This window comes from Callithrix jacchus, chromosome 6 (genome assembly GCF_049354715.1).
Source record: "Callithrix jacchus isolate 240 chromosome 6, calJac240_pri, whole genome shotgun sequence".
Taxonomy (NCBI): Eukaryota; Metazoa; Chordata; class Mammalia; order Primates; family Cebidae; genus Callithrix; species Callithrix jacchus.
In genome coordinates, this window is record NC_133507.1 from 140943212 (window position 1) to 140958659 (window position 15448).

Consider the following 15448-nt stretch of genomic DNA (forward strand, 5'->3'; position numbering starts at 1 on the left):
CCACAATGAAGAATCTATATCAACTAATGGGCAAAATAGCCAGATAGCATTAAACGACAATATTAAACTCACAAATATCAATATGAATCCTAAATTTAAATGGATTAAATGCCCCGAACTGAGACACAGACAGGCAAACTGAATAAAAAGTCAAAACCTGTTGGTACGCTGTATCCAGATCCATCTCATATGCAAGGACATACAAAGACTCAAAGAATTGGAGGAAGACTCACCAATCAAATGGAGAGGAAAAAAAAAAAAACAACAGGACTTGTAACTTTTGTCTCTGACAAAATAGACTTTAATAGTAACAAAGACTAAAAGAAACAAAGAAGGACATTACATAATGGTAAAAGGATCAATGCAACAACAGGAGTCAATGATCATAAATATATATATGCACCCAATATAGGAACACCCAGATACATAAGACAAGTTCTTAATGACTTATAAAGAGACTTGGACTTCCACACAATAATAGTGGGAGACTTTGACACCACATTGTTAATATTTGATGGATCAACGAGATAGAAAATTAACAGGGACATCTATGATTAGAACTCAGACCTGGAACAAGTAAACTCAGTGAATATCTATAGAATTCTTCACCTCAGGTCCACAGAACATAAATTTTTCTCAGTATCACATTACACCTATTTTGAAAGTGACCACATAATTGGAAGTAAATCACTCTTCAGCATTTGCATAGCATTTCACAGATGTAAATGAAACATTGGTTGGCTGTTTGTTATTTTCTTCCCTTATTCCTTCCTGTCTTTGCTGTTAAGCACAACTATTGGCATAAAAGAGGTTTTTAATACCTATTTTTAGATTGCATTCCAGCCTGGGCAATAGAGCGAGACTCTTGTTCTCTCTCCCCCTTTCTCTTTCTCTTTCTTTCATTAAAAAAAAAAAAAGAAAGAAAAAAAGAAAAAAAATTACCCTATTTTCTATTTTGCAAATGATATTAATAGAAAGTCTCATTTCCAGTCCGAGTATAAAGATACATGTGCCCAAAATGGCTGAGAATAAATACAACAGGAAATGCAAAAGCCATAAAGCTAAGGGCATGCAAGAGAAAAATATCAGAAATACCCCAAAATGGCAACAAGGAATGTTTGGCTGGAATTTGAAGTTCTTTGAGTCATCTTTGTCTTTTGATCCACGTTTCAGGATGCTTGTGAACTCAATGTAATTGTAGTTCCCCTTTTTCTCAATAGGTGCTTCTCTGTACAACTCATCCACTTCCTCATCCATAAACTGATCCCCCATGGTTGTCAGCAGCTCTCTCAGGTAATCTTCCTGAATGGTGCCAGTTGCTTCCTCATCAAAGCAAGCAAAAGCATTTCTGATGACATCTTCAGGATCTGTGCCATTTAACTTCTCACCAAACATGGTGAGGAATGTGGTGAAATCGATGGGGCCTGGAGCCTCATTCATCATGGCATCCAGATACTCATCAGTTGGATTCTTCCCCAGTGAAGCAAGCATATCATGCAAATCTTCCTTGTCAATGTAACCATCTCTGTTCTGATCAATCATGTTGAAGGCCTCTTTGAACTCCTGAATCTGTGACTGGTCAAACTTAGCAAACACATTAGATGTTGCATGCTGAGGGTGCTTCTTGGTGGTCTTGGTCTTAACTCTTTTGCTTGACATGGTGGGCACCTCAGCGAGCCCTTCCCTGCAGCCATCCCTAGCTAGGTATTTCTTTCTAGCAACATAAGAACAAATGAATACATGGCCCTTCAAGCATTCTGGCTCATGCTCAAAAATGAGATCCAAAGATTTTTATTTTCTGAGTTTCACAAAGCTTTGGTTATCTGAGCATTTGTAAAGTGGGAGTGGGAAGAGAGGCAGTGTTTATTTTTGTTTAGTCTGCTCAATACAAGTGTCTCCAAACTGGAAGCCTACCATTCTTTTTAATTTTTGTAGAGATAGGGTCTCACTATGTTGCCCGGGCTGGAAATTCTGGGCTCAAGTGATCCTCCTGCCTCAGCCTCCCAAAGTGCTGAGATTGCAGGCGTGAGCCACCACGCCAGGCCTGGAAGCCTACAATTCTTAAGCTACTGATGAATATAGAGAGAAAAAAACTGAATAAACAAAATTCTTAGAATCAAATGATTATAATGAGACATGAAAAGAATTATTTGAAATCTGACAGTTACATACTGAAAAAAATAAAAGCATTCATAAATTCCTGGAGGTAATTTAAAACAAAAACAAGTTTTCCTGGAATACACAATAAAAAAAAAAAAAGGAAAAACAAGTAAAAAGAATACTGGTCAGGTGTAGTGGCTCACGTTTGTAATCCCAGCACTTTGGGAGGCCAAGGCAGGAGGATCACTTGAGGCCAGGAGTTCGAGACCAGTCTGGGCATCAAAGTGAGAGCCCCATTTCTGCAAAATAAAAATTTAAAAATTAGCTGGGCATGGTGGCTTGTGTTTGTATTCCTAGCTACATTCATTTAATAATCACTGAGAATATTCTAGGCTAGTGTTTCTCGGAGTGTGGTGCATGGGCAATCTGTGTCAGAATTCCTTCAGGTGTTCCTACTGAATTAGAAGCTCCAGGACCCGGAAATCCGCATTTTAAACTAGCTTTGTAGGCGATTTGGATTCACACTAAAGTCTGAGGACTACACTGTTCTAGGCACTGTTGGGTGCTAGAACCCAACACGAAATGAGGTAGATGTGGTTCCTGACTTCCCAGTATACTTACGTAGGGTCTGGGGACAGCTCATTGGTTATACGGGTGCTAGAATAGAAGGACGATCACATAGCAGGTGCGCCTACTTCAGTCTGAGGCGGGTACCAAAGTCGAAACTGGAGGAGGGATCTGCATCTCTAGAGAGGTCTGGACTTCAGAGAAATATGGGAGTGTGCCCCTTTCAGCTCGTGGAGACAAAGGGGAGCCATAGCCGTGAACAAAATGGCCAGGGGGAGGGCATCGTGTCTAAGGACCAAATTTTGAAGGACCCCAAACCATCCAGCCTTCCATCCCCAAGATATCCGACTTCGCCTTCGCTGGCCCTTTCGCCGGTCCCTGATGCCCCAGAGAGACGCTTATGGACCTATGCCCGCGCCCAGGGTCGCAGAGCCGCGCACACCCACCCTCTGGCCTCAGGAGAGTCTTCCGACTCGCCACCTCCCAGAGCAAGGCTGGGCAGGGGTTTGGCCGCGGCGCTTCCCAGCTGCCTGGAGAGACGTCGGACACGCCCGCCCTGCGTGATAACGTCAGCGCGCGGCGCGCTGAGGGAGGAGCAGGCGCCGTAGGTAGGCAGGCGCGGGGGCTTCAGTAACCCGGGCTGGGCGGGGGAGAGGAAGGGGCGGGGCAGGGAGTCCGCCAGAGTGCGGGGTTGCGGTCCGGACTCGGAGCAGGAGCCCTAGAGACGCTCAGCACTCGCCACTTCTCCTAGCAGGCCCTGCCCGGCCTGGCGATGGAGTTTCCGGACCTCGGGGCTCACTGTTCGGAGCCGAGCTGTCAGCGTTTGGGTGAGGGGCGGAGCGCGCGGGGGGCGGGGCCCAGCGTAAAGGGACTTCGACCCACAGGTGGGGAGGGAAGGGTGGGTTCCCCGGCTGACAAGGCCGGGGGGCGGGGCTTGAAGTTGGGAGCGATGGCCGAGGGGGCGTGGCCAAGGAGGTAATGGGCTTGGGAAGGGGCGGTGTGTCGCAAATAGGGTGGCGTTTTCCTTCTCCTGCGTGGAAGGCTTGGGTGAGAAGGAAGGACATCGAGGTCCCGCTGGACCTGCAATCCGACCAACTCTCTGCAGATTTCCTGCCGCTTAAGTGCGATGCCTGCTCGGGCATCTTCTGCGCAGACCATGTGGCCTACGCCCAGCATCACTGTGAATCTGCTTACCAAAAGGTGAGGGGGCGATCCTTAGGGTGAAAGCGGGCAGATGGAGAATGCGTGTAGAATCCCCCAGATCTGTGTCTCACAGTGTCTCACATTCCTCTTTTGTCTATCTGAGGCTTTCCGTGCTGGGAAACATTGTTTTCTTGAGCGTTTGTGGGGTCATAGCCAAGTTCTTTCAGGACCAGAGATTTGTTGGACTGGAGTAGGCTACAGACTGACCCTTGCTCCTTGACTATAGGATATCCAGGTACCTGTGTGCCCTCTCTGCAATGTGCCTGTGCCTGTGGCCAGAGGGGAGCCCCCTGACCGTGCTGTGGGAGAGCACATTGACAGAGACTGTCGCTCTGATCCAGCACAGCAAAAACGTAAGGTAAGCACTGTAGGAGTCAGCCACAACCCAGCTGGGACTACAGATGCCTGGAAACCCAAATAGTCGAAGAATCTTAGCAGAAACAACCTTCTCACTTCACCTCAGATCTTCACCAATAAGTGTGAGCGCGCTGGCTGCCGGCAGCGAGAAATGATGAAACTGACCTGTGAACGCTGTAGCCGAAACTTCTGCATCAAGCACCGGCACCCATTGGACCATGATTGCTCTGGGGAAGGGCATCCAACCAGCCGGGCAGGGTAATTGCAGCCAAGTCCTCTACTTGGCTTTGGGACCATCGAATTCTTTTGGAACTGACTCAAGTTCTATCATTACAAATTAGGGAGCTTCAACCCCATCCCTGTCGGCTAGGGGAGCCTTTTAGCTTCCTATTCAAGTGCATGTTTTTCCAGAACTCTCCACTTCCTGGGTAAGGCTGGTTCTTGGAGACATGTCAAAAGTATTTCTTCCTTACAGCCTTGCCGCCATCTCCAGAGCACAAGCTGTGGCCTCTACAAGCACCATCTCCAGCTCAAGTGGAACCTTGCCTTCCTGTCCCTCTCCCAGCAGGTAGGCCTGCCTGTTTCCCTGCTCCTCGTTTTTCCCCTTCACACCTCTGACTTCTACCTCTTCAATGTCTGTCGTAGAGCCACAACCCGATCTCCATCCTGGACAGCCCCTCCAGTGATTGCTTTGCAGAATGGCCTGGTGAGTTGGGCAGAGGTTGGATGGGCAAAAACAAGCACACAGAGAGTGAAGTCCAAGGACACTGGTCTTCTTTCTCCCTTTGCAGAGTGAGGATGAAGCTCTGCAGCGAGCCCTGGAAATGTCCCTGGCAGAGACCAAACCCCGGGTTCCAAGGTAACTTAATCTCTTGTGAAAGAGAGAGGGCAAGCTGTAGGCAAAGGCTTGATGTGGAGGGAGGTAGGTGAGACCACTCTGACACAATGCAAGATAATTGCTAGCAACTTGGGCTCAAAATTAAAATAAACCATATGATCTTTGTCAAGTTATTTAACCCACGGAGCCTTCATTTCCTCTATAAAATGGTACAATACTAATACCCACTTTGTAGTGTTGCTATGAAGATTGAGATCATCCCTGGCAGAGCTTAGCACCCTGAGGCCTGACACATACAGATCATTATGTTCAAATTTTAGATCTTACCATCATCTAAAGCCATTCTTCCCTCCCAGTTCTCAGGAGGAAGAAGACCTAGCTTTAGCACAAGCACTGTCAGCCAGTGAGGCAGAATACCAGCGACAGCAGGTATGAGGCTGAGATGAAGATGGATGCTACAGTGGGAGGAAGAATTCGGGGTGGGGGTTCTTCTAAGAGGTGCACAGTTTTGGAACGGTGGTTGTCATTTGGTTTTCAGTATGACTCCAGCCCATGCTGAGCTCTGGAATGAGGGCTGTCCCCTCATTTCCCTGATGTTGCATCCTGTCTTCCCCTCCTTCCCTTCTCCTTGCTCTAGGCGCAGAGCCGTAGCTTGAAGCCGTCCAACTGCAGCCTGTGCTAGGGCCCTGGGCTCGGGGAGGGAGGTTCATCTGAGGAGGACTGTGGCCCTCACACCTCTAGGGTACACAGCGAGAGGAGGTCCGGAGCAGCTTGGAAGGCAGAGACAAGCGGGAGTGATGTGGAGGTCGCCCTGGGAGCCTCTGGAAGGCCTTGCTAGCGCTCCAGCTGCATGGGAGAGAGCAGCTAGCAACTGTTTCCTGGCTGGGCCCTCGGTGGAAGCTGGCCAGGCCCTACTCTCAGCCCCTTCATCATGTCATCTCCCTTATACTGGAGCTGCTCCCATGAGGTGTGGGCAGGAAGGGGCCTAGAGAAAATAAAGAACTTGGCAGTTGATAAGACATACAAGTGGTGTCTATCTCTCTTCTCTTCCACCTCAAACAGAAAAGCTGTGTCAAGAATGCTCTCCTGACTTATGGGTAGAGGCCCACCGCAGTACCCCACCCCACAAAGCCACAGTGATCCTCGCACAGTCCACATTTTATTTCTCCAAAAAGTGCTTTTCTGAAAGGTCCCTTTCCCTTTACTATAGCTAGCACCATACCCCAACACCAGGATGAAATAAGCCAGGGAAAGGGGATACATCTTATTCCCTTCTGGGTTAGTCTTTGAGAAGGATGTGGCCAAACTTTTGTCACCATTCCATGGTCTGAGGCTTAGTGTCTTCAGAGGCTTCTTCTTTTCCCTGCTGCTGCAGCTGCCACATGTCAGCATACACCCCACCTCGGGACAACAGAGCCTCATGCCTGAGGTGAGGAGGAAAGTGTGAGTTCCAACCATCAGTTTTACCCCAAGGGTCCTTGTCACCAGCCCACAGAGAGGACAGGGGATGGGCAAGGGAGGTCCCCTCTAGAAGCCCTTGGGACTTCACACCCCTTTGCTGGAGCCCCCAATTCAGATCTGTCCTTTTCATCTATGTTGTGTCTCTTACCGTCCCCTCTCCACGATGCAGCCGTCCTTGATGACGAGGATCTGGTCAGCATTGACCACAGTTGAGAGCCTGAAGTCAAAGATCAGTCACCTACTACTCCACCCAAAGTGGGCCCACGCTGCCAGCCGCCCCGGTCCTGTAGTCCTGTACCTGTGTGCCACTACGATGGTGGTGCGGTTGGCACAGACTTTGGCCAGAGAAGCCTGGATGGCCCTCTCATTAGATGTATCCAGCGCTGACGTTGCCTATAGAGAGGGTCCAGGTAAAACTGCCCCTGCCACTCAAAACTCCCAATGGAAGGAGGAGGCAGGCTGCTGGCTAAGGCCTCAAGAATACACAGAGACTTGTTTGGTCTTAAGAACTGTAAAGTGTGTTTTGTGAGACATGGATTCATGATACCTGTTCTAAGTGGGAACAGTGCTCAGCAGGAATGGCTTGAGTATATACAAGGGAGGAAGGAAGAGAGGAGACCCAGGGCGCACCTCATCCAGCAGAATGATGTCCGGAGCCTTGAGGATGGTGCGGGCGATGGCGACGCGCTGCTTCTCCCCACCACTCAGCTTCAGTCCCCGCTCACCCACCTGTGTCCTGTACCCTGTGGATATTACCCGCAAGGTTTCTTACGTGGAAGAAACAAGAAATGGAGGGAACAGGGGTCAGGGATTAACAGGACAACACTGGGAGGAGAGAAGACTCTCTGCAAAGGAATCTCACCTTCAGGGAAGGCCATAATGGCATCATGGATGCCTGCAGCCTGAGCAGCAGCCTCCACCTCATCGTCCCCAGCTGTGACACGGCCATAACGGATATTGTTGGCGATGGTGTCGTTGAAGAGGACAGTGTCTTGAGGCACAACTCCAACATGAGACCGGAGAGAGACCTGGGTTACCTAGGGTCAAATGACCACATATTCTGCCTTGTGAGATACCCCCAAAGCCTGGAATGGAGGATGGGCTGGCCAGAAGCACATGGGATAAGAGGCCCTGGTAAGAATCCCGCCATCACCGCCCCAAATCCTAGCCATGTGGGCAAATCACTCAACCTCTCTGTTTCCCCATCTTCTCTTCCTGCTCCACCAGATTGCTGTGGAGGTTTTTTGTTTTTGGATACAGAGTCTCACTCTGTCACCCAGGCTGGAGTGCAGCGGCAAAATCTCGGCTCACTGCAGCCTTGACCTCCTGGCCTCATGCAATCCTCCCACCTCAGCTTCCTGAGTAGCTGAGACCACAAGCGCTTGCCACCACATCAGGCTAATTTTTAAATTTTTTGTTGAGATGGGATTGCCGAATATGTTGCCTAGGCTACTCTCAAAATCCTGGACTCAAATGATCCTCCTGCCTTGGCCTCCCAGTGTTGGGATTACAAGTGTGAGCCACCACATTTGGTTACAGATCTTTGTACTTTTTTTTTTGAGACAGGGCCTTGCTCTGTCATCCAGGCTGTAGTGCAGTGGCATGATAACAATTCATTGCAGCTTCTTGGTGGGACTACAGTTGTGTGCCACCATGCCCAGTTAATTTTTGTATTTTTTGTAGAGAGGGGGTTTTGCCATGTTGCCCAGGCTGGTCTTGAACTCCTGGATTCAAGTGATCCACCTGCCTTGGCCTCCCAAAGTGCTGGGATTACAGGCATAAGCCACTGCGTCCAGCCCTTTGTACCTTTTATGGCACCATACAGATCCTGTACAGGACTACTTTTCCTGAGTGAGTGTAGGTTTTATTGTGCTAGAATGGCCACAGTTTTTTGCAAGAGTGACATCTACTCTCTCTGGACACTCAGCCCTTATCATTCCTCCACACATAGACCCCTAAACTAATCTTCTCCTGAGCAACCTTACCTGTGAAATGTCCTGCCCATCTATCCGGATGCAGCCAGAGCTGATGTCATAGAAGCGAAACAGGAGGCGCAAAATTGTGCTTTTCCCTGCCCCAGATGGGCCCACCTGTTGCATTAGAAATGGAAAAAATCTCAGGCCCACTGGCTTTTTTTTTTTTTGAGACCGAGTCTCACTCTGTCACCCAGGCTGGAGTGCAATAGTGCGATCTTGGCTCACTGCAACCTGTGACTCCCAGGTTCAAGTAATTCTCGTGCCTCAACCTCCTGAGTAGTGGGATTACAGGTGCCCAGCACCACGCCTGGCTAATTATTATATTTTTAGTAGACACGGGGTTTCACCATGTTGGCCAGCCTGGTCTTGAACTCCTGACCTCAGGTGATCTGCCTGCCTTGGCCTCCCAAAGTGCTGGGATTACAGGCTGAGCCACTGCGCCTAGCTGAGGCCCACTGGTTTTTAAGGTCCCCTCTTCTAGAGATCACCCATGTCCGTGGAGCCTGCACCACTCAATCCTGTTGCCTATTGTGACAGAGCTCTCTGACTCCACAGCCTGGGTCATGAGCTACCACGGGCACTGAATGAGGGAAGATTGAGGTATCTGGGTCAAGTGGCTGGGTCTCCTCTCACCAGGGCCAGTGTCTGTCCAGGCATCACAGTGAAGGACACGTCCTGCAGAGTCTCCCGCCTGCAAGGAAGCATGGGTCTGCTCAGCAGGCGCCTTCTATCACCAGAGCTACTACTAGGCCCTGCCCCTGCCCAGGCTCTTTTCCAAAAGCAGGGATTCAGAGCGGTGAGAAGCAGGAAGGCAGTGTGCAAAACTGCCTTCCTGCTTCAGAAAAAGAAAGGAAGCAAAAAGAAGGCCTCACCCATCAGCGTAGCTGAAGTGCACATTCTCAAACTCAATCCGGCCCTTCTGAAAGCGAAGGGGCCCTGCTCCAGGAAGGTCCTTCACCTGGAAGAGTGCCACCCATGTGTGCTGAGGTTCACAGCTTCGTATGTTTCAGGCACGAGAAACACCACACAGCTCCTCCCTCCCCAAGCCCGACTCCTCTCTGCTCACTTCTCTCTCCTCTTTCAGCAAGTCAAACATGTTCTCCATGTCGATGAAGTTGGTCTGGATCATCCTGCAAGAAGGTGCTGGTTAAGACTTCTCTGAGTAGCCAAGAAGTAGTAATGTGGCCTGGGCAGGTGAGGGCCAGGGCTCAGGTTACCTGTAGTAGGTGCCAAACCAATTGAGGGGCATGTACAGCTGGATAATGTAGGTGCCAAAGAGCACAAAGTCCCCGACCTGTGGCGATCAGGGAAGCAGAGTATGTCATGGGGGGCCTGCAGGCTGCTCTTCTTGTGTCACCCTGCCCACTTCCTACCCAAGAGACTGGTGGCCTAGACATAGGCCCCAGACCCCCTCTTCCTTGTGCGCAACTCTCTTGTCCAAGATCCTGCCTCACCTGTAGCTTCTGCTCACTGACAAAGTATGCGCAAAGCAGGGAGCCAGCAAGGAGCCCAAGCCCAATCACCAGGTTCTGGGTCTGATTTAGCAAAACCAGTGAAGCGCTTGACTTCCACTCCAAACCCTGAGGGCAGTAACACAGGAGAAGGAATGTTCCATACACAGTGACCATCACTGAGTCCAAACCTGGGCCCAGGCTCCTTCCATCCCAACACTCGACTGTTACTCCTGGTCCTGGCAATTCTACCAGGCCAGGGCATTATTCTCCAGAGGCCTCAAGCTAGCATCCTCACCTGAAATTTGATGATGGCCTCTCGATAGCGTTCTACTTCGTAACCCTCAGCGTTGTAATACTTCACCTGAGGAATTCAATCCAAAATTATTCGGCATGGGCACAGCACATGGTACTCAGGTCATTCCCCTCCCCACTGACTCTCAATCCTCCTTCTTGAACCCCCAACTCTTTGTCAGTCCCAGTAGTCCTAGCCACACTCCTCCACCTCTCCATGCCTCACACCACTGCCCCTGGGGCCTCTGTTACCGTCTCAAAGTTTAGCAGAGAGTCCACTGCTCGTGCCCGGGCAGCGTTCTCCTGTGCATTCATAGCGCGGCGAAACTTGGTTCTCCACTCAGTGACCACAATGGTCAGGGCTGGAGAGTGACAGGATAGGGAAGAGAACAGGACATCATCCCCAACAGCAGAGACCAAATGTCAGTGTCCACTACCCGCCACGTACACATTAAACCTGTGCTCAAGCCCAAAGACCCAGATTTCACAGGGTAGCGTCTCCGCAGCCTGCAGAACAGGACATCATCCCCAACAGCAGAGACCAAATGTCAGTGTCCACTACCCGCCACGTACACATTAAACCTGTGCTCAAGCCCAAAGACCCAGATTTCACAGGGTAGCGTCTCCGCAGCCTGCACAAGACCTCATGTGTAGAAAGCGCTTTTGGTAAACAAATGAAAGTAAGCTGCATCTTGTTACACAAATGAGGCTTCCTTGACCTGTGTCCATAGCACGGACTTAACGTGACAAGAATACCCTTCCCCAGCCCTCACCTAGACTAAGCTAAGGTTCGATTACACGGAGGAGACCCACCCAACACATGAGCACTAAGAGTCCATTCAAGTCCACCGATCCATGGCCTCCCATAGGTGGGTCACCTGAGCCGGGGCAGAGCTCATGGCCAAGGGAGCCCTTGGATAGTTCAGGGAGCTGGTGTTACCCAGCGGCACTCACCGAGGTAAAGACTCATGCACAGGAACACAATGAGGCCAAACCAGGCATTGAAGAACATGCTGAAGTAGATGATGCCAATGATGATGTCAGCCAGCGTGGGAATGATATTAAACACCAGGTAGCTAGGAAGGCAGGTCAAGTGACAAAGGTTTAGGTGCTAAGACCTGGCAACCTTGCCTCTAGGCATTTCAGAGTAGTGTTTTATTTTCAATAGAATAATTGATTCTACCCTCAAGAAGTGGGTGGCTAAATCAACCATGCCCAAACTACAGAATTCTCTGTATCAATTACAATGAATGAGGGAGACCCTCATGCACAGGAGAAAAAATATATCTCTTTAATGTTCTGTTAATAAGCAACTCTGAGAATGATGCCTGTGTCACAATACCATTTGTTTTAGGAAAAACTTCCACAATACCATATCATATTAGCTCTGTGAGTCTGCATATATAGTATGTATGTAAAAATGCAAAAAAAAAAAAAAAAAAAAAAAGCAGAATCCAGCTGGGCATGGTGGCTTACAACTGTAATCCCAGCACTTTGGGAGGCTGAGGTAGGCAGATCACATGAGGCCAGGAGTTGGTGGCCAGCCTGACCAACATGGTGAAACCCTGTCTCTACTAAAAATACAAATATTAGCCAGGCGTGCTGGTACATGTCTGTAATCTCAGCTACTCAGGAGGCTGACGCAGGAGAATTGATTGAACCTGGGAGGCAGAGGTTGCAGTAAGCAGAGATTACGCCACTGTACTCCAGCCTGGGTGACAAAGCATGACCCTGTCTCAAAAACAAAAAGCAGAACCTGGCCTGCTGTGGTGGCTCACACCTGTAATCCCAGCACTTTGGGAGGCCAAGAAGGGCAGATCACAAGGTCAGGGGTTCGAGACCAGCCTGGCCAACATGGTGAAACCCTGTCACTACTAAAAAAAATACAAAAATTAGCCGGGCATGGTGGTATATGCCTGTAATCTCAGCTACTCGGGAGGCTGAGGTGCGAGAATCACTTGAAACTGGGAGGTGGAGGTTTCGGTGAGCCAAGATCACACACTCCAGCCTGGGTGACAGAGCAAGACTCTGTCTCAGAAAAAAAAAAGCAGAACCCAACATACTAAACAGAGTGGGAAGCTCTGAAAAAGTGAGTGCAGCTTGAAAGAGATTTGCTCTCTGCCTGCATTACTTGAGTTTTTAGGAAAGCATGTGTACAAAAATCCTATGATTTAAAAAACATCAATGTGGGAGAGGCAACTCCTCAGGCTGGGTCTGTTCTCTTCCTCCCATAGGCCCCTATCCCTGCTTCTCTGGCTCCACCCTCCCACATGCCCTTTCCACTGGGTGGCACCTGAGCAGCCCTGTGACACTGGATGTGCCCCGATCAGCGATCCGCAGCACCTCCCCGGTGCGGCGCCCCAGGTGCCAGCGCAGTGAGAGCTCGTGCAGGTGGGAGAAGATGCGTAGCTCCACTTGCTGAGACGTGAACTGCTGCACCCGGATCCACAGGAACGTGCGCAGGTTGCTTACAAAGCCTGCAGGGAGCCAAGGGAGGCCTAAGTAGGGCCTGGGGGCTGAGGGACGTCAACCCAGCACCAGGAAGTGAAAGGTCTGAGAGCACAAGGGAGCTGGGGAGGACTGCTGGGAGAGGTGAATGGTGAGGGAATGCCTGTGGGAGGGGCCTATACCTAGCAGGCTGAGCATGGAGACTCTCATACCTGTACTGCCAGTACCACCCCCCTGGAGGAACTTGAGGAAGACATAGCTGGTAACAGTCCAGGCCAGAGAGCTCCAAGGTGCCTTCTCAGTCAGCAAGTTCACTGTGGAGAAAACGAGTCAGAGCCCACTATGGCACCCAGGACTCTCTTCAGGCAAAATGGCTCCAGGTACCAGTCACAGCCTCTTTCTGTTCACCCAGCTCTGTCCCACCTCCTTAGGTAAGGACCACCCCAGCCACCAGGCTGATGAAGGACCAGCATACTGAGCTGGGCTCCTCCTGCTCACCAATGTTCCTATAGAATATAGGCACCAATACGTTGAGTGCCCGTTCCAAGCCCATGAGCCCCAGGCAGATGAGCACCACAAGCTGCAGAGCAGGACTCCCCCGAGGCCACAGGTAGCCACTCAGGAGGCGGAGCTTCCTGCCAAAATCTCGCCAGGTAGATTGTTGGGCTGTTGACCGAACCTAGACAGTGAAACACAAAGGAAGGGAGCTCAGAAATCAAATAAGTGCACTAAGTAGAAATCCTCTAGGGAAAAACATGGGGTTACAGCTCCCAGGTATCTCAGACCCACAAATGATCCTTGATGGGTTCAGAAAAACTAAGTCACAAACTGAGATTTGGAAAAGAAGCATTTCATTTTCAGGGGAAGGAATAATGACAGGGAATGAAATGAAGACAGACTCTCGGATTCAGAAACTGAGGAGGGGCCTGGTGCAGCGGCTCACGCCTGTAATACCAGCACTTTGGGAGGCCAAGGCAGGCAGATCATCTGAGGTCAGGAGTTCAAGACCAGCCTGGCCAAACCCTTTCCGCCTGGTGAAACCCCTTCTCTACTAAAAATACAAACATTAGCCGGGTGTGGTGGTGCACACCTGCAATCCCAGCTACTCAGGAGGCTGAGGCATGAGAATTGTTTGAACTCGGGAGGCAGAGAGTACAGTGAGCTGAGATTGTGCCACTGCACTCAGCCTGGGTGACAGAGCATGACTGTGTCTCAAAAAAAAAAAACAAAAAAAAAAAGAAAAAGAAACTGAGGTGTACCTGGTTCCTTTCTACATCTTGGTCGTCTTCATGAACCTGCAGTGTATAGGACTGAGGACGAAGCCCAGGGGCCCAGAGACCCAGGACAAACAGCCCTCCAGAAACCACATACCGAAGCACCCACAGGCTAAACTGAACCTAGAATGAAATATAAGTGGAGAGAGTATCATTGAGGATAAAATTTCATTGTATTACTACTTGTAATAGGGCTGGGGACTGGTGTCATGAACACATGCAGCACTAACAGGCTTTAAAAAAAAGCAAAACCACAGTGACTCAGCAAAGACACACCCCACCAGCTGGCTATCAGCTCCCTGCCAGCCTCAGCCCCTCCCTTCTCCCTTTGCTGAGAGGCATCCTAAAGCCTGGAAGCAGTGTGACTGGACATGCAGTGCTTTCTCCCAAACCCGGCCAGCAGAGGCTTGCTCCTCCCCACAGAGTCCCTCACCTGCTGGCCCAAGTCCGCCCTTGCCCACCACCACTGCGGGCTGTTCCAAGACACCAGGGCCAAGTTCTCGGCTGCAAACGCCACAGTCCAGAGGAGCAGAAGACCCGGGCTGTGCCTGAACTTGATCCAGATGCCCATTGCTAGACGCTGCCGTGCCTGGCTCCTCTCCACCACGAGCAGCCACAGGCCACAGGCGCCTGCCAGACTTTCCAGCACGGAGGCCAGCAGTAGGTAGCTTGGCAGTGGGGCCCCCTGGGCAGTGCCCACCCTGCCAGCCAGGCCGGCCAGGGGCAGCGCCACCTTTAGTGTGGCCAGAAGCAGCTGCAGCACGTAGGGAAAGACGCGAGGGCCGGCCCCCCAAGACACGGAGTCAGAAACAGCGGGCCGCTCCCGGCGTCTGCAGGGAAAAGCCAGCACCAAGGCCAGAGCCCCCAGGGCCATCAACATCGAGGGCATGAGCGTGAAGAAGAAGCAGGGACTCAGCCCATCTTGTGTCCAGGCCGGACCCACGGGCCCTTCGGCCTCGCAGTAGTTGCCTACAGTCACCATGGCAATGCGTAGACGCTGGCTGAGGCTGCGAGCCCTGCGGGACCAGAGGACTGGTCACTCGGAGAGGGGCGCGGACATCCGGGTGCCTCGGTTCACGTAGCCGCAAGGCGCTAAGCTGCTGGGGTCCCGGGGAGGGACGCACGTGGACCCGGCCTCACCGCCCACTCCCCTCGCGCACGCGCCGCCGCCGCGCACTCACGCAGGGCACGTACGCCGTCTCCACCGGGCCCCGCTGGCTCTGGGCCCGGGACCCTTCTGCCACCTGCAGGCCCACGGGAATGCTCGGTGTTGGGACTCGCACTGCGCTCCACGGAGGGAGCCCCGCCCTCCGGACCGCCCCCACCCCTATTCAGGGTCCCCATTGGCCAAATGTCTCTGAAGGGGGCGGGGAGAATGGTGCCTGCAAGGAAGACAAATTAGAGGGGCAGAGCCAGCTTGATTACGTGCTCAGGGCGGGAAATCTGACCTCCAAGTCTGGCTGGAAACAGACCTCCAAG

The 15448-nt window shown here is 51.1% G+C and overlaps 2 protein-coding genes and 1 pseudogene across 6 annotated transcripts; 1 reads left to right on the forward strand and 2 right to left on the reverse strand.

Moving 5' to 3' along the window:
- Positions 1 to 278: 278 nt before the first annotated feature.
- Positions 279 to 1787, reverse strand: LOC118154745 (myosin regulatory light polypeptide 9 pseudogene; annotated as a pseudogene). The gene has a single exon (XR_013519111.1). The product of XR_013519111.1 is annotated as a myosin regulatory light polypeptide 9 pseudogene (transcript).
- Positions 1788 to 3227: 1440 nt separating this feature from the next.
- Positions 3228 to 6086, forward strand: ZFAND2B (zinc finger AN1-type containing 2B). 3 transcript variants are annotated; one of them, XM_035305816.3, is made up of 10 exons: positions 3228 to 3275; positions 3419 to 3494; positions 3773 to 3867; positions 4097 to 4228; positions 4334 to 4485; positions 4703 to 4795; positions 4873 to 4933; positions 5019 to 5086; positions 5422 to 5494; positions 5703 to 6086. In XM_035305816.3, the coding sequence occupies exons 2-10, from the start codon at positions 3440 to 3442 to the stop codon at positions 5745 to 5747; spliced, it is 774 nt and encodes a 257-aa protein (XP_035161707.1). In that variant the 5' UTR covers positions 3228 to 3275; positions 3419 to 3439; the 3' UTR covers positions 5748 to 6086. The 3 variants fall into 3 exon arrangements, with proteins under 3 accessions (XP_035161707.1, XP_035161706.1, XP_078184738.1); XM_035305815.3 differs by having other exon boundaries at positions 3422 to 3494; XM_078328612.1 differs by having other exon boundaries at positions 3251 to 3494.
- A 125-nt stretch (positions 6087 to 6211) lies between these two features.
- On the reverse strand, positions 6212 to 15231 carry ABCB6 (ATP binding cassette subfamily B member 6 (LAN blood group)). Of its 2 annotated transcripts, XM_035305794.3 has the most exons (19): positions 14403 to 15231; positions 13955 to 14092; positions 13194 to 13374; positions 12908 to 13009; positions 12541 to 12724; positions 11202 to 11323; positions 10500 to 10609; positions 10252 to 10317; positions 9957 to 10082; positions 9720 to 9796; positions 9569 to 9632; positions 9375 to 9460; positions 9136 to 9193; positions 8512 to 8616; positions 7389 to 7563; positions 7157 to 7269; positions 6825 to 6919; positions 6675 to 6743; positions 6212 to 6489 (listed from the first exon to the last, which is right to left on the reverse strand). In XM_035305794.3, exons 1-19 carry the CDS (start codon positions 14949 to 14951, stop codon positions 6378 to 6380), a joined length of 2532 nt encoding a protein of 843 aa, XP_035161685.1. In that variant the 5' UTR covers positions 14952 to 15231; the 3' UTR covers positions 6212 to 6377. The 2 variants fall into 2 exon arrangements, with proteins under 2 accessions (XP_035161685.1, XP_035161687.1); XM_035305796.3 differs by lacking the exon at positions 9957 to 10082.
- Between the last annotated feature and the right edge of the window lie 217 nt (positions 15232 to 15448).